This window comes from Brachyistius frenatus, unplaced genomic scaffold (genome assembly GCF_029030835.1).
Source record: "Brachyistius frenatus isolate BFR_SWC_R1_liver_20210118 unplaced genomic scaffold, ASM2903083v1 Contig_78, whole genome shotgun sequence".
NCBI lineage: Eukaryota > Metazoa > Chordata > Actinopteri > Embiotocidae > Brachyistius > Brachyistius frenatus.
This window is the reverse complement of record NW_027210677.1, coordinates 229,927-255,438: the sequence shown is the minus strand read 5'-3', so window position 1 is coordinate 255,438 and position 25,512 is coordinate 229,927. Positions and strand designations below refer to the sequence as shown.

At 44.4% G+C, this 25,512-nt stretch overlaps 1 protein-coding gene across 1 annotated transcript in view; it reads left to right on the top strand.

Moving 5' to 3' along the window:
* The window catches only part of LOC138626846 (growth arrest-specific protein 7-like), a 67,152-nt gene that overhangs the window by 6,158 nt on the left and 35,482 nt on the right, over window positions 1-25,512 (top strand). The window contains exons 2-3 of the mRNA XM_069708802.1: window positions 16,157-16,274; window positions 25,192-25,269. Of these exons, the coding sequence (XP_069564903.1) occupies window positions 16,157-16,274; window positions 25,192-25,269 (196 nt within the window). The remainder of the gene's footprint in view (window positions 1-16,156; window positions 16,275-25,191; window positions 25,270-25,512) is intronic.

Sequence of the window (25,512 nt, the reverse complement as noted above, 5' to 3'; positions counted from 1 at the left end):
AAACTATGCAGATAGACTGTTTTACTGATAAACAGAAATACTTGTCTGGAAGGATGATGTTTAGATTTTCATGTGGAAGTCCATCACTGCCTGTAATAAAATAACAAAAGTAGAAATGCACTCATTTCAAGTCAACATTACAAGTTTCATCAAAATCTTGATTTGTTTGATCTCAAAATTTTTGAAAATACCAAGTCATGAAATGTAATCAAATTTAAAACTGAAGTCTAAATAATAAGATGGAAAGTTCTAATTTTGAGATGCAAGGTGCCACTATTTGTACTTTATGCTGGGAATTGAAACTGCTCTCTCAAAATTGTGCTTAATGCCATTTGTAAAATTCTCTTCTTTCATAATGCTGTTTAGACGTACTGTCAGTCGTTTTGCTTTTGCTCCATCATTTAAATAGTAGTAAAGTATTTTTTTCCAAAAAGTGTTTTTATTTTTATTTTCATAAAAAACAGTTGAAAGGGCCGGGGGGGAAAAACATTAATAATAGGTCAATGATGAAGCTGGTTGTCAGAATGGATTAACAACTACTCTGATAAGTGGATATTAACTTTTGCTTCATTTTCTATGGAAATCTTTGTGACAATAAATACACAAAACAAACGATTCGTCCCAAAAATCGACGGCGGGTTAATCGATAGTGAAGATAAATAATAGTTGCAGCCCTGGTTGCCATGTAAATAGATGATGTCAGCGTTTTGCTGGTGAGACAGGAAGAGGAGTGAAAGCAGCCGGCCATGCTGTTGTTGTAACACGTATGTAATTCGCTGGTTACGGCCCTTAACGACCGCTCAGAGAGCCGTTACAAACTCCACATATGACATTTCCCAAACAAAATCAGGACTCCCTCAAAAAAGTGTGTCGGTATCAACCGTGGGCATTTAATATGTAATAGGAGCCTTGCAGCAGAGGCTGCCTGGGGCCATGTGGAGGGCGACCCCCCCCCCCTCAGTTCCTCCATATGGAGGAAATATGTTCACTGCAGGCCGCCACATAATGTGTTGTAAGTGTGACTTCTTCCTTCCAGTAACTTGAAGATGATGTAATATTGATTTGTCCAATTTTTAGATTTGGGGCTTGCATTATTATTGTGATTATTATGGCATCATGTATTGTTTCTCCTCGCCGTGAGTAACGGTGTGTCGTTATGTCTCCGTGCAGCCGGGGGGGAACTACTGTAAGCAATTTGCAACAAGCTGTAAATTATGGAAAAAACACTTTGTCGGCCTAATGCTTCCCCTGGTAGAGAGTCAGCTGTGTTTATTGTGAAACCGAAGAGCTGAGAGCGATTTGGGGAAGAAGGGAAAGGTGGGGTGGGGTGGGGGGGGGGGGATTTCGCCTGGCATAATCCCTGTAGTGGAATGTCGGGGGGAGGGGGGGGGGTCAGACTGCTGCTTTAGAGCCTCCAGCACACAGCCAGGTGTTCCCCCCTCCCCTCCCGGGCCTGACGTCATTCTGAAAAACAGCCATTTCTCACTGGTTGAGTGTGAAACCGGTGAAAGCAGCTCTGAAAGCAGCTCTGAAAATCACCCTGTTAACCGCCGGCTGTTGTTTGTTTTGACAATGAAGAGAAAAGTTGCGTTTTTTTCACACATCTGATGGCAGAGCTGCCGTTGAAGGATATGAGACGATGCCTCGCTGCACGGCAACGGTTTGGCTGCTTACAATAACATCAGCGATACGTGGCAGCGACTGAAAGTAGGTATGAGTATAATATAGTATAATAAGGCAATTAAGTTACCCGAGGGAACTATTATAGGCCCTCTAATCTTTGGTCCGATAGCTCACGCCAGCTATTTTCAGGTCTAGTTTATAAAAAAAACAAAAAACAAAAAAACGGATTAGCTCACTTAAAGTGTAATTACAGTTATTTTAAATGTGGGCCTCAAATTTTCCACTTTTTTTTTTTTTAACCACCATGTAAATACAAATCCAGCCTCAACCCAGTGAATTAGTCCCTTGTAGATCTGTCAAGTTCAGTTTGCTGAGAAAACTCAAAATGAATAAATTATTGCTCAAATTTGATGAAGTCAAATCACCTGTGTGTCCGGCTTTGTTTGAGTTGAGCTGAGGACCTTTCAACAAACGCTCTGAGTATTTACCCCCCCCCCCCACACACACACACACACACACACACACACACACACACACACACACACACACACACACACACACACACACACACACACACACACACACACACAGAGGAGCTTAGCTAATTAGCATGCCTGCTAATTCAGGAGGAGAACGCCCACGTGGAGGCCCGGTGGAGGCCCGGTGGAGGTCCGGTGGAGGCCCGGTGGAGGCCCGGAGGAGGCCCGGCTCGGGCGGCTCGGTGAGAGTGAGCACAGCGAGTGCAGGTCTGCCTTTCTCTGATGTGGTGTTGTAAGAGATTACACTGGTGTATCACGATAGAGTGCAGCGCTCCTCCAGTGGAACTGCTTTTCTTTTTTTCTTTTTTAAATACAGCGAGCGCTCCGTCGCTGGTGTTCAGGAGACGTTGTTGTGTTTCGGATCGTCCCTTTTCAGAAGTTTAGTTTTTCCACCAGACGTTCGACTAAACACTTGAATTTTTGGATCACATCAGCACTTTGGGACTCAGCTGATGAGTCACGTTTGTTTTTTTGCCATTTCTCCAGGTCATGTTATTAACAGGTTCAGTGAAGTAGCCCAAAGGGCCCTTCCAGGGGAATCAGAAGTTATTTATGCACTTTCAGTGGTGTGAGATACCCAGAGTTTCCCCTACCACTGTCTCGGGACGCCAACGGGATGCCAACGGGACGCCCCCCGCCCACCTCCCCAAAGGAAACAAGCATACTCATGGAGTTACATCCAGTAACTGCTATTTATTTCGTCTCAGTGTGAGAGTCGAGTCGCTCACGCATTTTTCTGTCACTAAAAGTCGCGCTAATTTATCTGTTTCCCCAAATTAGGCTCGCAGCAAAATCATTTCTACTCGTGAGGCAATTGTGTCGTATCATGTGATCAGAGTTGATGGCGGTCGGGCGCATTCGGGTCGATTTCGGTGTCGGACACCTCGACACACAGACCCACTTCAACCGAGTGGACGTAGGAGAAGCTGCCGCTCCGCTCCTCCACCGGTGAAGACCTCCGCTCCTCCACCGGTGAAGACCTCCGCTCCTCCACCGGTGAAGACCTCTGCTCTGCTGACTCACGACTCACAACCACTTCACACTCAACTGTGACCCGCCAGTCACAACTTCATACCAGAAGTACCACGTCACCTGCCGGACTGTGTACTCAGCTGTAGGATCTCAATCCAAGACAAAAAAAAACAACAATCCATCAGATATTTACAGACATGTAGGTGTGATTCATAACTAATGAGTCCAGATGGGGCGTTTTGGAGGGGAAATCCAGACAGGTGGGAAAAACCCCAACCACCAACCATGACCAGAGAAGTCTACCACTTGATGTTTCTCAACAGTCCTAACAACTGGCATGCGTGTTCAAGAATGCATCTGTTTAAACTGGGATGATTTGGGGGAGGAGGAGGGGGGGGGTTGCATTTTAAGCTTACAGCTGAACAGACACCACGGATACGACCGGAGCTTCCTGAGCTGCAGAACGCTGCTTCACCACCTGAAGGGGGAAACCGTCGGGCTTTGGAAAAGTCCACGCTGCGTTGTCCTGCCGAGTCTTTTTTGAACTTGTCACCGGGAGAAGTGCACGAGTGCCTCGTGGAGAGTTTAGTACTTTAAGTGGGAAGCAGAAACAGCTGATCGACACGCTTTGCGCACATCTGAATCTCCAGAACATAAGCGGGCCTGTGTGGATCAGATCTGGAGAGCATGTCGTGAGCCCGCTGGTGGGGATGGAGTGGAAGCTTGGAGGAGACACAGGGAGACCAACTCACATAAACATGGAGGGGGGGTGTATGTGTGTGTATGTGTGTGTGTGTGTGTGTGTGTGTGTGTGTGTGTGTGTGTGTGTGTGTGTGTGTGTGTGTGTGTGTGTGTGTGTGTGTGTGTGTGTGTGTGTGTAACAGAATAGGCTTTGTTAGTTAGTAGTCAAAGACACACAGACATACTCAATGCCGAGACATTGAGCAGACGATAATGACAGTTTGTGAGAGCATATGCACAATATCTACATGTGAGAGCATGCTTAAACACGCCCCCCCCCTCTCTCTCTCTCTCTGAGTGTCTGAAGTGTCTCTTCTGCATCTGGGAATGTGGCTTCGCTTCAGGCTCCCACATCTGCCCAAACCAAAACAATGTCTCCCAAATAAAGATACGGTCCACAGCCCCCCCTCCCCCCCCATCTCCCTCCGTCCTCCCTTCAAGGACTGTTTCATTCCTTCACCTCCTCCTCCTCCTCCTCCTCCTCCTCCCCTCCAGCCATATCTTTAACCCATTTTCCCTTTAGGTCTCTTAGTTAGCGGACAGACATACATGTGAGAAATGCCCCCCCCTCCCACCGAGTGGTCCCTCAGGGTTCGGAGGTCAGTGTTAGTCTCCTCGGAGGACGGAGGACGGACGATGAGATGCAGCTACGTTGGTCTCCAGAGGTTCGATGGCAGTTAGTGTGCGAGCGTGTTCCTGTTTTTTGTGGCTCACCGGAAGGATTTAAATACCAATACTGACACTGACATTTGTTTTGTGACAGACTTGTATTCACATTATATTGGGATTTAACCAAAGAGGCAGAAAAGCTCAAGACATATCGTTGAAAACAATACAAGTCAACAAAATGGTTAAAAAAAAAAAAAAAGGGTCAACACATTTGCATCAACCAAAATGGGACGAACTGGATGTTTATTCATGATAAACGTCCTGACCTACACTTCACCGTCACATTTAAGAAGCTCCCTATGGCTAAAGATCCGGTCTCAAAATCACCAAGTTAAGCTTTAATCAATATCAATCAGTATATCGGTTAACAGTGACAATCATCAAGGTTCATACGGTCCATCTTTTCCGATACAAAGATTTAAGTAAAGGTGTAATTTACAGGATCCTGGTAAATACTTAAACACAAGAGGAATAAAATCTGAACTAATTCAGAAACACATACACCGACAACATCTAGTTAAAAGGTTCTAACATTAGTACACTGCAGCAGAAAAGGTCTTGAGTGTATTCAAATGAATCAAAGTGCAGTTTATTGGTTCTGAATTCATCCAATTCATTTGTAACACAGAATTGTCTGTTTCCACGCCAGTAATTTGACTCCATCCCAGGCTACCTTTTTCCAGAACGCTTTTAATTGTGTAGGAAAAAAAAACATTCGGTCGATGTAACAGGTTCCAGACGAGTGGTAAATCTGGCAGCTCTGTTAATGTGGGAGGAAAGTTATTCAGATTGCGAAGGACAAAAATTTGGGACAGACAAACAAGAAGCATATCTGAATACTGAGTCTATAGGTATGCTAATGTCTGCTACTCAAAGCATCACAGCTCATGAACGTACAAAGCTAGACACACAAAACAGTTTTTTAAAAAGACAAAAAGGTTTTTTTATCTGACTGACTTGGTCCATTATTGTTGGCTGATGCTACCAGACGCACGTCCACTGTGCTAATATTTGGTTGTGGGTACGTCCTGCTTGCCGTGGACCTCGGGTTCATCCTGAAACCACTAGAGCGGCTTTAACCAATCAGCATGCACCAAAACTCGACCGCCCCTGCAACTACATAAAAAACAAAACAAAAAACAACCTCGACTTCAACGTCATCACACTTAACCCCCCGACGCTGGTCGCCCATCGATCCGCACTTCAGAGCGGCTGAATGAGCGTCAATGGAAACAGGCTGTCCTGTTATAATCACGTGTCCTTTATTTTGCAGCATTAACCTGCATCTCTTTCTTATTCTCTCCTTCTCTGCTCGGACTTTTCTTTTCTTCTGACCTTCCATTTTGACAGATGAATTGTGCAACATGACCTTCGGTAGAGAATCAGGAATGATGTTTGTTGCCGTGTGTCTCACAGAGAGACGTGATAATGTTAGTGAGTGCACACCCTCGGCCTGAAGACGCTGCGGCGACAGATGGTTCGGATTCTGAAAGGTTGTCAGCGCGTTGCTTTATCTTCGGTAAAAATGGAAACGATTATTTGCTCCTGGGTGACGTCTGTCTGTTTTCGTCAGCGTCAGCAGTTAGTGTGTGAACTCCCATGAAACCCCGGATGCGCGGACACGACCGCGTCGCCCCAGAAAGGGAAGATTGAGGTATTTATGAGTGAATAATAGGAAACAGACGCTTCCCATGTCTGTCACACCTTTGTCCCTCTGCCCTGCTTTCCACGTGGAGGTGAGGAGAACGAAGTGAGAGCGGGGAGCGGCTTCACAAGTCAGCACATCCTCCGTGTGCCTCGCGAAAGCAGAGGTGCCCCCTGCGCCCCCTTCTCCCCCCCCTCCCCTCGCCCGTGCCCCCCGTAAAAGGGCTTTGTGTTTGCGGCGGCGAGCTCAGCTCGCTCGCAGCTGTTTACAGCTCGGCTCCGGTATGTATACAGCTGGAATCTGTTTGGTTTGTCTTCGAGACGCGTACGCCTGTTTACAGTATGAACCGACTGAGCGAGCTACACGTTCCATATTTTTATTTTTGTTGAGGAAGGGCAAATTTACTTTTTTCACGCCCGGCAAAATACAGGTGTGTTAATGACGGCTGCACTCCACGTTGGGTCGCTCCCGCTATCGTGCATGTTGGTTCAATGTCACGACTCATTGGGACACTTAATGAAACTTTAGCACTCGTTCATTACACCAATGCATAACTAAGCCAAAATGGCTGCCATGAAAAAGGTCTGTTGGAGTGAAGTAATGACATAATTTGGTTAACTCAGAGGCCTCATTTGCATTTTTTTTCATTTTAGGTGATGACTAAAGCAAATCAATTTCAGTAGATTACGAGGAAGGGATGAATTAATATTTTAAGGCCCGATCCTAATTTCCCCCCTTGGCCCTCCCGCTTGGCCCTACCTCTCCATTTTGCATAAATGCTTTGCAAACTGAAGCAACATAACATGAAAAATGGTCCATAAAATAAATGTTGTAATCTGAAATTGCAGCTTTGGGATAATAAAGCTATTTCTGGTTCAAACAGATTGAATGATGTCCTGTTTGTGAGCATTAATAGCTTATTTTCTGAGATACATGATTATGTCATCATACTGTAATTGACATAAATGTAATAATTACGGATATACAAACTTATATACAACATAAATGTACAACATACAAATACAAACTTATTAATAATTAACTTTGGAGAATTGCGGATACCGTTGACGCAACGAGTGGTGTCCCATTTCCTGACTGAAATGTTAAACCCTTCCAGCTTCTAGCTTCATTCTGAACGGCCACCACCCAGTAGGGGGCGCTACCAAATGAGATGCAGGGCCACGCGGTCGGAAATCGGGGCCCAACTGGGCCCAAATCTCCTCCTGGGGGATCTTATCGAACGTTTCATGTCGTGATCATACTGCTTTATAGTTCTGTGCTTTGAGAACTTGACTGTGTCAGAAGAGGCCATCACAGACTTCTTGTTGTCAGACACGGTAGACTGCACACGCGTCCACCGTGACTTGGTTGTGAGGTAGAGCTACACGGGGTAGAACTGAAGTTATCAAGATACCACAAATATGAATGTAATTCCATGATTCTTCATACCAAATAATAATTTAAAAACACACACACACACACACACACACACACACACACACACACACACACACACACACACACACACACACACACACACACACACACACACACACACACACACACACACACACACACACACACACACACACACACACACACACACACACACACAAGCTGAGCTGTGCCATATGTGGGAAAGATGTTTTTATTAAAAGACAGAACAGCTCATCACCCCTGGATTAGAGCACCAACTATAGACCCCATACAGTAGCCTACACATGTAAATATGGTTTAAATGAGTTACTTCTACTGGGCCCTGTAGAACGATATAAACTCTGTGTTTATGGCCCCTGGTTCTGCAGTACAGGACCATGAAGTACAGCTAACGTATCACCTCATACTCTTGTTCAAGAGCCTCTCAGCCGCTCAGACCCAACAAACTCTTCTCTTCCCAGATCCAGATGTTTCCAACGGAGGTTACCAGAGGTCAGCTTGCATACATAAGCAAGGCGTGGACAACAACAAAATAATCCCTCTTTTTCACACATACCTTCGGCATATAACACACTCGCTCTGTCACAAGTCGGGAGATACTGACTCACCCAGGCATGTGTGAGGACGGCTAAACATTGGTCCTGTCCAGTAATCCAGTCTGTTGAAACTCTGGATCACTGAGGATGCACGTTCTTCCTCCTCCACACAGCCAGTGAGTGGGTGACCAGCGTTGCACAAACCATGTGATTTCAGTCAGGGACAGTTGACTCACCTCTTCAGGACAATCGATGTCTGTGTTGTAAGGCTGCTAACCTGCTGAAAGCTGACCGATGGATTCGTCACTCAGGGTTTGAAAATCTCCCTCAAAGACTGTTGCTCAACGGTGGAAAACGCTCATCGTCTACACAGCTAGAAATAAGTGCTCCTCTGTCAGTGGAAAAATGGAGTAAATAAGGTTATTCTGTATGTTCAGTCAAGCAAAAGCTGTGATTAATTTTACTATCCAATGGATTTCTAGAATAATGTGATAGTTATTTATTGCTTGAAGTGTACCTCATTTTTACTAGAAGTTACATCATGCCCTAAGTTTGAACTTACTTGAATATCTAAAAAGTAGGAACCAGCAGAATATTTCCTGTACGTCTCAGCTGAGGTTGTTAAAATCCAGGTGAAAGACTAACTATCAGGTTTACTACACTGGTGTTCTGTCCCTGACCTCAATATGAGGCTGGCTATTTATTTACAGGCATATTTCCAAAGGAATTCAACAAATTATTGTTGGTTTTCCAGGCAGGGAGCCAGTGTCACTTAAATAGAGACCATGAAGTATTTTGTTTTCCATAATAAGAGATGCATGTTTGGGTGTGTGTGGGAAATGTCTGTAATCTGTAAAAGAGGAAAATGTTGGGATCTGTTGGTAAAACCAGGAAGCTCAGGGGAGTGTTTGGATGCCTCTTTCTGAGCAACATAAACATTACTACAATTTCTCCCCAGCTGCTGAATTTTTTTCAAAGTTAACTTTGATCAAAGGAAAATCCAAATATCAAAGAACGCGTTGTGCTGATGTAAAGAAAAACTGTCATCAATGCTCCACAGTGACACAAAACAGCTGGAATCCCGATTCTGGCTTCTATTCATCAAACTGTTTTACCATTTGAAGCATATGATGCATTTGATAGATTTTAAAGTTATTAAGATTTAAACATGGAAGCAGGGGAAACAACGAGCTCGTCTGAAGGCAACAAAATCTGGCTGCAAGCACCTCTTAAAACTTACTAACATGACATACCATGTTCCTTTAATCTGTCCAAAAACAACAACCGAAAAGAAGTGTGAAAGGACAGCTCGCTATGTTGGGGTAGTTTGTGTTTCCAGTCTTTATCTTTAAGATAAATCTAATTAGCTCTCAACAGAAACCAGACAGGTTCTCATCCAAATCTCAGCGAGAAAAAAAAAGTCAAACTATTGCTTTAAAAGTCTGACGGGACCTTCGGCTGAGTCTGTTCCAGTCTGCTGCTGTTGAAAGGTTGCCAGATAAAATCAGTGCAAGCTAGTGTCTAATATGTGAGGACTCCTTAAACTTCAAACTAAGAACATGTGAGGATGTGCATTCTCCTCAGACTTGCTCAGTCGGGAGTTTGGGTCTGAGAGTGACGTAGCAGAGGCGGATCGGACCGCTTCTTGTTTCTCCTGCGCTGCTGCTCTTTGAATGCCCGACTTGCTGAGGACTCTGGCCAAATCCTCAACATCCAACCTCCACAAGGAGCCAATTCCCCTTCCATCCCACAGACTGGATATATAAGTGGACCGGGTCTGACAAAATGAGGCCGATACGGAAAAGCCTTAAACTGTAATGTCACCAAGTGCCGCTCGAGGTTGGTCCCAAAAAGCCTCCAGTTCCATAGACTCCCATTCAAATTGCAAGTAGTAAGATACGAGGTCAATACATTTTTTTCCACGAGTCATTGCGGTATTGTTAGCTAAAGTCACTCCTTCTTAGTCATCTTGTGGTCCATCTGAAAATAATCCTGTCAATAATTAGAAAATAAGCTTCAAAAAGCCGTGTCTTTGGGGGGTGTTGTGGTAGGTGTAGTAGTTGGTGTGGTTGTTTTTGTCTGTTAGATTGACAGGTCTGTGGTGCGGTCAGGTTTCTGCTATTCGTGAGCTCCCTGTAATGTTCATGGTTCTCCAATCCGACCGAGTCAGATCCACCGAGTCAGATGCATCCTTCCCAGCTCGTCTAAATATAATCATACCTGGCTCCAAACTAGCAAGATGGCGACGGCCAAAATCCGAAATCCGAAGAGCTTTGATAAACGCCGTTCACAAACCAACGGCTGACGTCACTGTTGGTTTGCCGCTTGTTCCTTTTTGATTCTCGGCCCTGGCTGATGAGTTCTTCATATTTACAATGACATCGTCCGTCTGCTTGGGCTTTTGGCAGCCACCCAGTATGTGCTTGAATGTTCTACATCCTGAGAACGCTGGTGATGTGTGGAAGAACGCTGCGCTTGGTGGGAAACGGGGCTCAGTTTCCTCGTAAGGTTTATGCTGCCAAAGATTGAAAAGTGTGCAAGTTGATGCAAACCATACACCTGTGTATGTTTGTCTGGGGTTTGTAGGTGGTCTTGAGTGTGTTCCAAGCTTAATAAGTATACCAGACACTGTACGTCAACAACAACATCATCTAAAAATCAAACATTGACAATTGAAAGTCATTCTGGGAAACACAAAACATGATTATCTCAAGCAGAGAAGACAGATTTACGTCGTAGAAAAAAAAGGAGATTCTTATCGGTCATATTTTTCACATTCAGACATTTCAACAGTTCACAATTAATTGCTAAAAATAATTGACCCTGAGTTATGTTCAAAATTCTCAAACGACAAATGTCCAATTAAAATGAGATTTTTCAAAGTGAACGGCGGCGCGTTGAGTGCATCTGCAGAGCTCGCAGACGGAGGCGGTGATTGTTGTGGTCGCTCCTCGTCGTGAGATGAGTCCTCGTGGTCTCTGCCAGGGGCGATTCTCTCTCGCACGCCACGAATGTGAAGCCGAAGGCAGTCTGGGGTAGAGAAGGTTAACCATCTGGAACGGTGCATTATTTAATGTTGCATATGCCGAGACAAGCTGGCTCTCAGATTCGTCACACTTTCCCACCGCCAAGGTGTTCCCATTCTCTCACTCATGTCAGACGTGTTTCGTGTTGTATGACAGGACCTGTCGGATCCGTCACACAGGAGAGTTTTAACTCGGGCTCTCGTGTGCTCAGTCGAAGCTCGGCTCACTTTTCAGATCTGTGGATGGTTTCTAGAAACGTACTCGTAAGGCTCAGAGGCACTTTGCAATGTTCTTTTTTTAAACGTAATCGCTGAACACGAACCATGTCAACAACCCAAAATATCTTGGTGTCCAAGAGTTATTGCATGTTTTCGGTTTCCTCCCGAGCTCCTGCGGCCCACCCCCATCTGTCTTTGCCTGCTTCTGGGAGCCTGATCTGCTTAGCTCAGAACAAAAACAATACTGTCGTGTCATTTCAATGATAATGAACATGTGACCAAGAATCAGAAAGAAGCCAACAGGAAAGTAGACAGAAAAGGTAGAGAAAACCCCAAAGAGTCTTTTATTACTGCAGTGAATGATGACCTCGATCCTGGCTGGGTGATATGACCAGAGACTGTGAGATGATATGAATGCATCCGCAATATAGATTTTGCCGCACTGTATGTACCAATGTATTTAATATCGATGTTCCAAATCAATTATCTGAACTGCTTCATGGCACTAATCATTTTTGCATAAATATAATTGAAGCTGCTTACTTTGCAAATATTTTTTGGGGGGTGATAAGCCAGAAAGAAACATCCCTCTCATGATATTATCCAGCAACAGTAGAGGTGTGGAGGTGTCTGCAGGTTTACAGTATATCTGTCTGCAGGTTTACAGTATATCTCCCCTCTGTGTAATCATGTTAGTCTTTCATTTGATTTGTGGCACTGAGCCCTGAAACCTCTGAAACCTGACTGTGGCTTTCAAGGCAGGGCCTTCTCCCCGAAAGAAAAAGTATTACGGTACAAACGTACAACATCTGATGATGTGTTAAGACCAAACGGGAAGCGAATGATTAACCCGCAGCAATTACACACAAAGTCAAAGCAAAGCGGGCGACGTACACCCTTGTTAGATACATGTCATGCTAACAGACTAAAGCAGCAGGTCCCAAGCAAGGAAATAAAGAAAACAAATGTTCCTCATATTAAATGTAAAATAAGAAAAGAATTTAAGATCATGTTGCTATTTTAATCTGGCATAATCGTATTGAGCTAAATAATTGACATACTTGACAAGGCAAGAGTTCCTTGGATATGACGGAGAACGTTTACACAGAGAAGATTCGTTTTTAAGGTGACTGTCTGGTGATAGCTTGTTTTGCTGTTGTTGCTGAGGTGTAAACGTCCCTAAATTTAATAAAGGAGGTATTAACGGCCGTGATGGCGCAGATAACACTAGTCCAGTTATTCCCAGTCTGTGAGTTAAGGTCACCTAAAATAAGATCAACTAAAACAACCACATGAATCCGGCTCCGTACTGAAGGACTTAACAGACGTAAGCTTGGTGTGGATATTCTTCTTTCACTATTTGGAAGAAAGGGAACGAGTACATGACCCCAAATGTGAGGAAGAAATCATCCTGCTCAGCTGTTCAGGTAGAATGATGCGCCTCGATCACTTCTACATTTGATTTGATTTGATTTGCAGTTTTACCTACGACTTGATTAAGATCCGGACAACCAGACCCACGAGTCCAAAGAGAGAATAATAACGCCGTGTGATAAGAGCCTTAAGATGACTCCTGTGTTTCCATAGCATCCAGCGGTAGATGAATGTGAGAGAAAGAAAAACATGACAAACTGAAACATTACAAATGGAGAGCAGGTAGTAATTAAAAGTCGGGTACGTACGGTGTTCGACACGTTACAGTCTTGTTTTCACCTTCATGCACTAAAACAGTGAAACCGAACGCATGTCGTCGGTCTGAGGAACAACGTGTGGAGACGCGCAGGGAGTCGGACCTCCGCAGGCCGTCGGACCCCCGCAGGCCGTCGGACCCCCGCAGGCCGTCGGACCCCCGCAGGCCGTCGGACCCCCGCAGGCCGTCGGACCCCCGCAGGGAGTCGTGTCCTCCTGTAACTGTACTTGTGGTTTTGGCAGCGAGGCTGACTTCTTTTCAGCCTTCCATTTCTGACTTTTTCAGTCCACAACCACGTGACCCACGGTGTCACCGCCGTGGCTGGAAATAGCTCCGATTTCCTTTTCATGGCTCGCATTGCGTCCGCGACCACTTTTCACCGCTGTGGGAAATTATCAGACTTATTTAAGCAAATACGCTTTTCAGAAGAGACGCGGATGACAAATATAACGGCGACCGCCGAGACCGCGGAGGAGAAAACATCGCAGAGGTGCTGTTGGACGCTGTGTAATTACATGCAGTCATAAGTCACCCGGGATGGACATGTCTTCATGCTCTCCAGTCCTGTGGGAGCTTTTTTTTTTTTTTTTTTTTATCTCCAGGGGCAGTTTGTACTGAAATCAATGCTTTACTGCTGCTTCATTAACACTAAAAATGGGTGATGAGATAATAAACACATAATAGAAGTCAGTTTAGAGCTGAAAATCTCTGTTCTCCTTCCAGGCACATCTAATGATAATGAATTGCATTCCTGTTTCTTGGCTCCAGACACATTCCCACAGCGACCCAGGAGTCGCCATCGTTTCCTGTTATCATTCTCCCGCATACCAGCACCTGAGCTGACCTAGAAACCTTCGGGCCGGTCAGGAAAAGGTCTCAGAGATCTCTGGCTTTAAACTTTATCTGACGTCGACCGCTCCTTTCAGTCAGTGTTGCTGCACCTTGTTCAAATGTGTATCCCTGCATGTTTGCACTGATAACGGTGGACCATTTATGACTCAAAAACCTGAGTCATTTTGTTCAACAACACAGACGTTCACAAAACAGGGTCTTTCATCTCGACTTAGTGACATTTGAGTCAAGTTAAACGCTTGTGGATTTTGCGAGTTATGGCTATTTATCTAATTTAGCTAACATTAGCACCATGAGTAGATGAACACGGTCTTAAATTCATGTTCTATCGTTCCGATGTGATTTGTTTGAAAAGGACCCGAAATGGATTTGATGGCTATAAAACACGCTACCAGACTGTTAGAGGAGTTGAAAAGCCGCTGTGTTAGACTCAACTTTTATTATGAAATACATAAAATAAGTTATTATGGTGTCATTTGCTAAATTCACTCCATCAGCGTTCTGGCAGTCAATCTGAAAATAATTCCAGGACAACGTCGTTGGAATGAGGTCGTGATCACCGCGTAGACGAGAAGACGAACGGCCCTCGTGTGATAGTCACGACGTCGGGACTCAGTTCACGAGTTGTGACGTGTCTGCTGACAGAGGCCATGGAAGTTCATTTTTTGTTGCTGATATATTGTCATTTTAGTCATAGTTTAGTTGGGAAATGTTGATCTTCCCAACGGCCTCATCTCCCTGTTTGCTTGCTCCATTTTTTGGCCTCTTTGGCTTGTAGACGGCGTCGTGTTGTTTTTACGACGAAACCAATTAAACGCCGAGCGCACGACATCCCACGTTGTAACCACGAGCTCACGAGTTCCATTTGAACGCAGCAAATGTCCTCATGTTCCCAGTCCGATGGGGTCGGACGGGGTCAGCTGGCTCCTCCACAGTTCATCCATACGTCTGGCTCCAAAAAAAAAAGAAAAAGAAAAGAAAGATGGTTGACGGCAGAAATGTTGAACTCGTGGCTTCAAAACAGCAGTTTACAAACCGGGTCATGTCACGGTTGGTTGCCTCTTGATTTTGCCCCATGTTGCCCTTTAAATCTGTACTGGAAAGAAATATCTTCAATTGGAGACTGATCAGTGTGTTTAATGATCATGTTCCTGTGGGTGTAAAATTCTCCAAATCAAATTAAGAGAAATAAGAAATCTAATGAGGAGCAGGATGCTCCAGCTTTCACACAAGGAGGAAATGTTACACAGTGGTTGTATACATTCATATAACAAACATAACATACATGTACTGTATATATATACATATACATTTTTGTATATATATATATAAAATTCAGTACTGCTCCTTGGCCTTGGTTAAGCTACATTGCGACAGCATGTAGAAAGCGAGTAAGCTGCTTGTTTGGCATGTTACACACTGTAATCCATTTCTTACACAACTGCTCACATATTTTTGGTTTTGGAACGCACCAAGCGCACCACCCTCTCTACTCTTTACATGCACAGTACGACTCCTGCTAATTCAGCATGTAGAGAAGTCCAAGCTCGGGCCGTCTTGCAGTCCAACGCTGAGTTAAATGCTCCAAAACCCTCCGCCTTCTTTTTGCTGTATTGGATTAAAGACAGCTCCGTCCTGCATTTGCTGGATTACGTTCCTAAAACCAACCTCATCACGTCAGACTCTCGGGAACCCCGATAAAAGAGCTGCAGCTGGACCATCATCTGGTTCTCACCGGTCTCCAAAGAGCATCTCCGCAATGTGTTACAACAAAACAGTCCTTCTAATCAGTAGCAGATGTGTGCAGTTTGTCTACGTGTTCTCTTGTGTTCCTCGGCTGGATGTTGTGTACGCTGACTGGAGCTCCGGGTCTCAGTCCAACTGCCAGTTTGTTGTTCTTTAGTGTGGCAGCAGCAGCAGCAGCAGTTCAGCACCGCTCTGCCATGATGTCATCGGTTGATGGTTGCGAAATACTTGAGGAAATGAGAACCTCGTTGAACCCGGTCTGAGTGCTGCACATTTTCACTGCATCAGCTGTGTAGCCTGATCTTCACTGGCTTTGGTTTATCTTCTTTTATCGGTTTATCTCCAGCAATAACGTCAATTACGGGAGACGCTCGGGAAATAAATCTTCGTCTTTGAGCGAACACGCTGCTGATGAGCCCCTTTCATGATTATTGACGTTTATTGCTTTTTCTGTTTTGACAGAGGACAGCATCTCTGAGTCAACTTCCTGTCGAGGATCTCAGAGACCCCCTGCCTTCTCACTGGAGATGCTACATGTCGCCACAAGGGCGGCGATACTACGTCAACACAACAAACAACGGTAAGAGAAAATGACGTGTGGACAGTTTGCTCCTTAAAGGGGACACGTTTTATAGAATTTGTGTGACTGCTGATGTCAATCTCATCTCTGTTTGAAAAAAATAACAAGCTGGAGTCAGTGCATGGTTTGGAGGGATTAGCATAAAGACAGGAAGGAGGGAGAAACCGCAATCCTGGTTTATCCAAAGTATCAACATATGCACCAATTTAAGTTTCATACCAGCACCACATTTTAAACTCTGTATGCTGTGAAATACAGAGAAGTCTACCTGGCAGTTATAACAGAGAGTTAAACAAGGTCTATATCCAGGCTGGAGGCCTTTGATTGGTCATCCTGTTCCCACATTCACGGGGAAACAGACAGAATGGTGATCATCCCTTTACTCGATGTATATTTTTACCATGGACTCTGTATTTTCTCACTTTGTGGCAAATTGTCAGCATTAAAAATAAAACACATGAACTGATATTCATTCCCGTTTGCAGTTTACGATTTACAATGTGCAGACAGTGAAGAAACCTTAAATTAACTATCTTGAAGATTTTCACCTATATCAATGTTAAGTAACTATCCACTTTCCAAGCCTGTAGCCTTGTGATGAAAAAGCCTTCCAAAGTGACCAGCTGACTCTCTGGTATCAACCACCAACGTCCTCCGGCTTCATCCTCAAAATCTCCTCACAATTATGAACGACTAAAATCTCATCTCTGCTCAAAAGGTTTTTTTCAAGGAAAGAATCTCCCAAAGTCTTAAAGTGACTTCAATGTAACTCCGTCTTCATTCAGTAGGCACAGATATATAAATATACAAACACCTCCCCCTTCACCAACCCCCACCCCTTCACCTCCACCTCCACCCACCCCTTCACCTCCATCTCCACCCACCCACCCCCCACCTCCAACTCCACCCACCCATCCCTTCACCTTCACCTCCACCTCCACCCACCCCTTCACCTCCACCTTCACCTCCACCCACCCCTTCACCTCCACCTCCACCCACCCCTTCACCTCCACCTTCACCTCCACCTCCACCCCTTCAACGCCCGCCCGCAGCTCGAGCTGGAAACTCTTATGAGAAAGCCAACAAGGATTGGTTGATTAGATTTGTGATGTATGAAATCCCGGCTGTCTGAAGTGTTTTTGAGTCTGTGGAAATAGAAATAATCAACCAGGGCATCGATGCTTAATGATATGATATCATGGGCACAAGACATATGTCTTGTACATACAAACGCCACTATAAAATGGACTATTTTCATTGTTCATTCTTATTTATAGACATCACTAACCACAAATTACACCTCTATTATTACTATTACCTCAGCGATGTGTTCTTTTCTCTAACAGAAATGTACGAAAGCATTCGTTTCTCTGTTTTAATCCGTCATTTTACACACAAAAAGAAAAGAAAAGATTTCCCGCCTTGGGCTCCAACTTCACTTCGAACTGACGATAAAGTATTTTTCCTGAACTGGATAGCTAGTTAGAGATGGAGTTTATCTTAAAAGTGACACCTGAGTGATTTGATCTGACTGTAATGGAGTTAAACGTTCAGCGTGTCCGCGGCAGCGACGGTACCAGAGAGAGACAGCGTACATCAGGGCCCGGAGGGGTGATAGCGCCTTGTTTCTGTCAACACAATCACCGCTCAGTGTCTCCCCGACCGCACACACACACACACACACACACACACACACACACACACACACACACACACACACACACACACACACACACACACACACACACACACACACACACACACAGCTTAATACCCTCCTCTGTTCTGCAGACAGAGCAGCATCGCCTGCTTTTACTATCCCTGAGTGAACGCGCTGTAAAACCTGACTGATGATACTAATATCTCGTCTTGGCAACCGCCGTGCCTTCGACGAGATGGTGTAATAAAGGTTAGAAAGTGAAGGTTTTTTCCGACGCAGTGCTTCTCATCATCACACACGCTGACAAACGGTCATTATGGTTCCTTTTTTCACACGTTGCTGTCTCTTTTCAACAAATCTGCGGCATTTAATTAACCAAAAGCTGTTTAGCAGATCACCCCTCTGCCCTCTGTCGGCCTGTTTTGGAAGATATTTACATAAGATTAGCATTATTCATATCACGACAACACATTGGGGGGGGGGGTGTTACTGACCTTTACTGCCACCAGCAGGTGTTGGAGATATTTTGGCTTCACTTCCACCTTCACCTAAAATCTATGCAACTCGGCAAAAATGAACTCCTAAAATGACATTTCATCTTTTCGTAACCATGGGAACATGTTTGTATGTTTGATCCACTGAAAACAGAAAAGGAGTGTTTTAGTAGTTTGACATTTAAGAGTTAGTGAAACATGTTGATCCTTTAACTGTCCACTAACTGGTCACATTGAAAAACTGGACAGTTCAACACGAGGTTGAGTTTTAGGCCCCCGAGTCTGTATGATCTGGATGCCGACATCCGATCCTAAACATTTACGTATGCTGAAATTTCCTCCACCTCAACGTATAAATGAGTTAGTCTGACTTGTGACACGACGGTTTCCATTTTCTTTCCATCGCAGCGCTAACGTTGCTGCCTGTAGCTTCCTCTGCGTTTCCCACCCGTGTGTTTTTAGAAGCTCTGTTCTGGCAATCGGTCAGAAACAGACTCGCCGCCTGTCGTTAGCGCTGCAGAGCGGCGGGATCTGAAACCGTTTGACTTTAAGAAGTGCAGCGAGCTTCAGTGGCGGAACACGTGGCGTCCGACCCCAGCGTTTAGTCTGGCGGGCTTGTGTTAGCAAGGTGCGGTGACCTTTCAACTCACCGGGTGGAGGTTTCATTTCGACTGCGCTCTCACTGTGAGGATTACATTTACACTTGCTCGGAGTATAATGCACAATGCGAGCTCGACCACCTCCGAATGGATCACACTCCGGCCCCGATGCGCTCTGCGTCCATTTACATCTTAAATTATTATGCATTTTTCATCGTCCTCGTAAGGTTATCTCGGCCTGTTCTCACTCCCAGGGCGTCAAGTAGTGACGTTTAGTCAAAGCTGTTGGCGTCAGAGAGATTCACACACGGCACACTTCGGCGTCGTTACCATGACGATGCGGTTCGAAGAAGGAAGTCACGTGATGGAATATAAAGAGTGACAAAGTGTGAATGGCGAGAAGGTTGAATGAAATAAATACTGATATCAACCCAGTTAGAAAAGAAGTGTATTACTCATAAGCAACTTATGCAGCGTAACAAATTTAACTTCCGTTACGCACGTAAAATAGCTTCCATGCCCTGGTGACGTTAATGTTCATAACAGTTGGAAATGAGGTGTTGATGATCAGTTATTTCTTTGTAGCGCCAGAGAATAAAGAAAACAGTAAAGGCCAATCCAAATTTGAGTGTTTTTGATGTCCGTCACTCACCTGGCTCAGAATAGATCCACTTCCATTCGATCAAATCGATCCGCACACAACAACTTTTTTTTCTCACACACAATCTCCACAGACAGCAGCTCAAACCACCTGCTGCCATTTACGTCACTACATGAAAATAAAGACAGGAAACTGTATTTTTCCACAGAGACACCAAATGGCTGCTCTCACTTTTAAATCCCAGCATGACTCGCTATTTCCCAGAGTTTGTCGTCACCACGGCGACGCGTTCACGTCGGCGAAAGACTCTCCGCACGACGGAGAGACACCTGTAAAAAACGGAGTCCGTTGATCGGAGGAGTTCGTCCACGCGGCCCGGCGACTGCGCGCACCTGACTCCTTCGGAGAACCGGGGTTGTGGCCTCGCAGTCGCTTAAAAGCGTAAGCGGCTTCACATCAGAGCTGTTCACATCGTGTACGTCTGTGATCATGGTCGCCGCGGTCAAGTAGTGGCCACGAGAAGGGATCTAAAAACAGCCGAGGGGCCGCACCCAGGCACGAGACCGAGGGGAGTCGCTCCTCCTCTCCTGCTCCTTCAGGATATAATGAGGTGGTTAAGAGCGACTGTCCAAGAAAAACTGGAAACAAACCAGGCACCCGGGGCTCTTTTGGCCGCGTTGAATCTGCCGCTGTCAGTCGGTTAATTCTCGTTGTTCCGCCGAGAATCCGACTGATCTGCTGCGTCTTCATCGTCGAAGTGTTCGGAGACGCAGAAATGACACGAGTTGGCACGCTGGAACGAAAAGACTCGCACGATATTTCCTCGGAGAGAAAGTGAATCATTTTTCATAACTTTCTGCACACATCAGCAGCATCTGTATCCCGGCTCAGAAAGAAAGCAGTGTTGTTGCCATGGCGTTGGGAAACTGGTCTCTGAGGGCGCTGAACCTGAAAACTACCGGACTTATTTTTCTGTGTTTTCGCTGCACAATGACAGAATAAAAGCAGAGAGAGTGCTCAGTCCTAACACACTCGCACACACACACACACACACACACACACACACACACACACACACACACACACACACACACACACACACACACACACACACACACACACAGTAACCGTATTTATAGCATCTCTGCTATTTTCTATAGACTTCCCTTTTGTTACGCTGAAGTTCAGCTTGATTAGATATCGTCCTGTGTGTTTGTTTGTGTGTATGTACGCGTGTGTTCATTTGTGTTTCTGCATCGCCATAGTAACAGAGCAGTGTGCGTGGGTGAGGGCTGGGCGTCCTTGTGACAGAGCTTGTTTTTCTCCAGGTTTTCCTTCCTGTGTTGCTGGTTGCAGCGTTGCAGGGTGCTGCGGTTTGTACCGGTCTCATCAGCAGCACACACACACACACACACACACACACACACACACACACACACACACACACACACACACACACACACACACACACACACACACACACACACAGGCCACACAGAAGAGATAGACAGTCTTACAAACCTGGAGGTCTCTCACTGAGTGAACTAGTGAGTGAACTAGTGAGTGAACTAGTGAGTGAGTAAGTGAGTCCGACCCATTAGCCCACTTGGACCCCAGGACACGTCAGAGTTCTTGTGGAGGCCCTGCCTCGATGGGTCAGAGCTTTTTTGTGCAGTCTGGTGTGTGAGGCTCAACCTCACAGAGGAAGGGCTCCCCCTCATTACGAATCCCAATTTAACCCCCTACGTCTGTTTCCACTTCACTTTGTCACATTTTGCCTGCATCACTACGGCAACTTTCGAACCTCAGCCGAGCGTAAAAATGGTTGTCGCTATTTCACGTCTTTTTTTCCAAATTTTCTTCACCTCTAAAGGAAATGCACCGACTGGGAGGATACGCAGTGTGAATGGGTTGTTTTGTCTGATAAAACTCAGAGACAGGAGGTAGCTAATGCATCGGGGACCTGTGTCATATGGTTATGAATAAAATATAGCCGTGTCAAAGCTAACTAGGCCATTTCTCCTTCTTCAGAATCAAGGATGTCCCACATCACTCGCATTGTGGTTTCCGTCGCGGACAATAAACCGTTGTCGGGTTCTTTTTGATTTTTTACCTGCTGTCCACTATTTCGATTCATACATTCACTCATACACATCTGTTACGGTGTGACGACTTGTCTTCCGTTGTCATTCACACTCTGGTGAGTCTGAATCGCTCGTGTGTGAAATATGAAAATGAGGTGAACTTTGGGGGGAAGCCGAGAGGAAATGACTGCTTTTTATGTTCCATAAAAGAGCGACATCCTCATGCGGCTCCAGTCATTGGCTGCTTCATAGCACCATTTGTATCTTGAATTCACATCATTAAGACCCATGTGAAGCTTGAAAAGGTGAGCAAGCGGAGCCGACTCGGGTTTATATTCCATAATCAAGACTGTCAAAGTAATTCAGGATGATTGAGGACTTTTTCGACTGCAGCTCCTCTGTGACAAGGCGGCTGATGAGAATTACTCCTGCTGCTGCTGCACATGTATCACTGTATCTGGAGGTAGGAATCCGGCAAGTGCCAAGACTGATCTCTCACTTGTGTAAAAAGCACTCTTTGACGGAAATAATCAGCAATCTGCCTTTCCACAGCCCGTTGCCTGGAAACGAATCAGTTCCTTTTGGGGGCTTCAACATTATAGTAAATATGTAGGAGTTCTCACCTTATATATTATAATAAATTTATAGAAAGCTATTCAATATGATTAAAATATTTTGAAGTCAAAGTTGAAAATAATATTGGTATTATTATAAGGTGCTTTTACTGTGACTAATGTTGCATGCTTTCTACTTTTATTATGTTGCTTTGGTCATTTTTCAACCTGTAGAGCATCTTTGACTATCCTGAAAAGCGCTATGAAAATAAAATATTATCATCATTATTATTATTGATATCATAAATTATATAATTTACGTAATTTAAACTGGGTTTATTCTGCATATTTATCTGTAATACAAATAGTTAAAAAGAAAAGAGTTTTTACTGCTGTCGCTCAGGCAAAGAATGGAATCACAATAACAAGCAATTTCCCCCCGCTAATAAGATTATACAATGCTTTTCTGCATTAATATCCCATATCTCTCCCAGTATCGACTTGTTTATGACAAGCTAACAGAGAGGAATTGGTACATTAAGGACCAGTGAGTACAGCGTTTGCCCTGGTGTTGTACATCAAACATGAAGGCACAGCCTCTCTCCATGAGCCCGCTGCCAGTTATCCCCTCCATGCGTGTCATTTGAGCTGATGGGCTTGGCTCAGTTGTCTCCTCTGGTCAGCAGCGCCAAAAAAGCGCCGAGCCGGCCAAAAAGAGCCAAATGAAAAAAGAGCTCCTTATATGAGTGGACATCTTCTTTCTTTGCTCGCAATAAAAGGGTTCATTTAGCTGAGCGCTGTGACATGAATGGACATAAAGGGAGTAGAAATTAGGGTCTTTGTCGGTGATGCTTTTTGTGTCCTCGTCCTCCAGTTAGTTTTCCAGCAGGAATGAGATGGGGACAGATGATGATGAAGTACCAGTGCCTCTGTGGAGCTCAGTTACACTTTAAAGACCTATCAAAAACATCTCTGCATCCTTTTCTTTGGTTTAAAGCTCGTACCTGTTGAATACGGCCGACACGAGAATAGACACAGCGCATAATACACTCTTTTCTTTCCTGACAAAATTAAGTGAAAAAGTACTTTTATACTAAACAATTCTTGGTAAATGCCGGACCAACAAAATACAAATACCTTGTTTAAAGTGCGTCGTAACCGCTACGGCTGACTCTCATCGACACGGACACCTTTCAATGGAGCTAAAATGTCCTGAACTATACTTCTGTTCTTCTCAAAATCTGTTCCAAAATGAACTTGAATTTCAACTCGAAAGCTGAAAATCGACACGCTGAAGTATCAGAACACTGCGCTCGAAGTGTTCAACGACTCACAATAACTTTAATACTCAATCAACATGACTGACTGGAATAAACTCGTCTTGTCATCGCAGGCACAATATGAAAACTGCGCTCCATAACAAAGCTTAATTGGACACATGAATGAAACGAAGCAGAGTGACTGACAACACTGGATGCCACCTGCTTTTATAAGGCTTCTATTTTATTTCTATTATTTATTATAAATGTGTGAATGTGTGCTCGTGTGTATGAAATGCTTGTTTTACCGTTTTAGGCACTACTCAGCAAATTGTACGATGACAATAACGGTATTCTTTTCTATTCACAGCTGCCGCACGTAATATTTTGCATCAATTAAGTGAGACTTTCCCACACAGTGGCCTTTATGAACGTCACGTGTTCCAGATAACCTCTCCTGTAGTAACTTTTCCAGTTGGAGCTGCGACTTTGAGAGTTGTTCTGATTAATTGTTCAAATGGTTCAGATATTCCATAACTGCAAAGACTCTTACGTTCCTGTGGACATAGTCTGTTTCAAGCTTGCTTTTAGCCTTGATGGTGACGCAACGAGTGAATTTAGAAGGTCAAATCTATAGTTTGCTGCCACATGCTGGTGTTCTTCTCAAGAATCTTGAAACATATCTAATGCTATAACAGCAACACGGGTGCACATATGTGGAGCGTGTTCACTTGTGCAGTCTGAGTACCTGCAGACACGAGTCAGTTCTAAAAATGTTCATTTGCTTTCTTCCACCTCCAGCTTAATGTTGTGTTTTTTTTTTTTTATTAACAGTTGATATTTCACCCAAAAAAAAAATGCTAGAATTGAGCATCAGTCATGCATAATTTGATACCACAGTAAAGCTAAGTGCCCTGTAGTAGAAATGCCAAAACTAAAGTCTCTGAAGCAAACTACAAGCTATATTATCTGTCAAAATTATAAGCTCTCTATCAAGCAAACAATATAATTTATATTGTGGGTAATGTATTAATAATACAGAGGTTTAAATACAAAAACCTTTGGTTGTTAAATCACCATTTTCCTACATTTCTTAAACAAAGTGTAAGATGTGCTTACTGTTAGCATATATGCTAATGTTGGCCAACAAGTCAGTTGCTGTAAGTTTTGCTCTTGAAAAGTTTACCTACAAGTTGAGCAAACACATGTATAAAGTTGGACAAATATTGTGACAACCAAAGAGTGATGACAAAACCTATCTGTCTTATGCAAGAACAATTACAACCAAAAAAATGGCCCAAAAAAGTGACATGACTTGAGATTCACGCTGCTGCACAAATTGCAGAAGTATTATTATTCTTGTTCCGACTGCTTCCTACAGCTCCTGTGTTGTCAGATAATGAAGTACTTTCCATACAAAAGACCAAACAGACCTCGCGAACCTGAACACAATATATACCAAACTCAACAAAATGAAACAAAATACCATTTAAGTCTGTATTAGATCTGCTTTTTGTTGTAGTTTAACTGCAACACGTTTGTATCCGCGGTTGGATTCACTTCTTCTTTTTGTTACGCAAAAATAATTCCGACTGCCGTCGGGATGACGAGCAGAGTTGGCGGCGAGTACCACTTTCCTCATGTTGTTTATCTCTTTCTCCATCAGAGACGACATGGGAGAGACCGTCCAGCGCACCCGGGACCCCCAAGAACTCCTTCCGACACAAGAACTCCCTGCCGGCAGGTACACGTAGACATATTCATCTCTCCATCTCGGTCTTTTTCCCCCTTCAGCTTCCTGAAGTTTTTCGTGCCCCGGGGCTGTGAATTCTGTTCAGCTTCCACAGAGACACAAAGCAGCCGCTCACGCACACCACACAGACACTTCCTGTGACTATCTGGAGCCTCAACTGCAGAACTAAGGCCTCCTCTGTTTCTCTGTTTTGGCGCTGCTCCTAAAGGCAGACCGACAGAAAGATCCAGCACG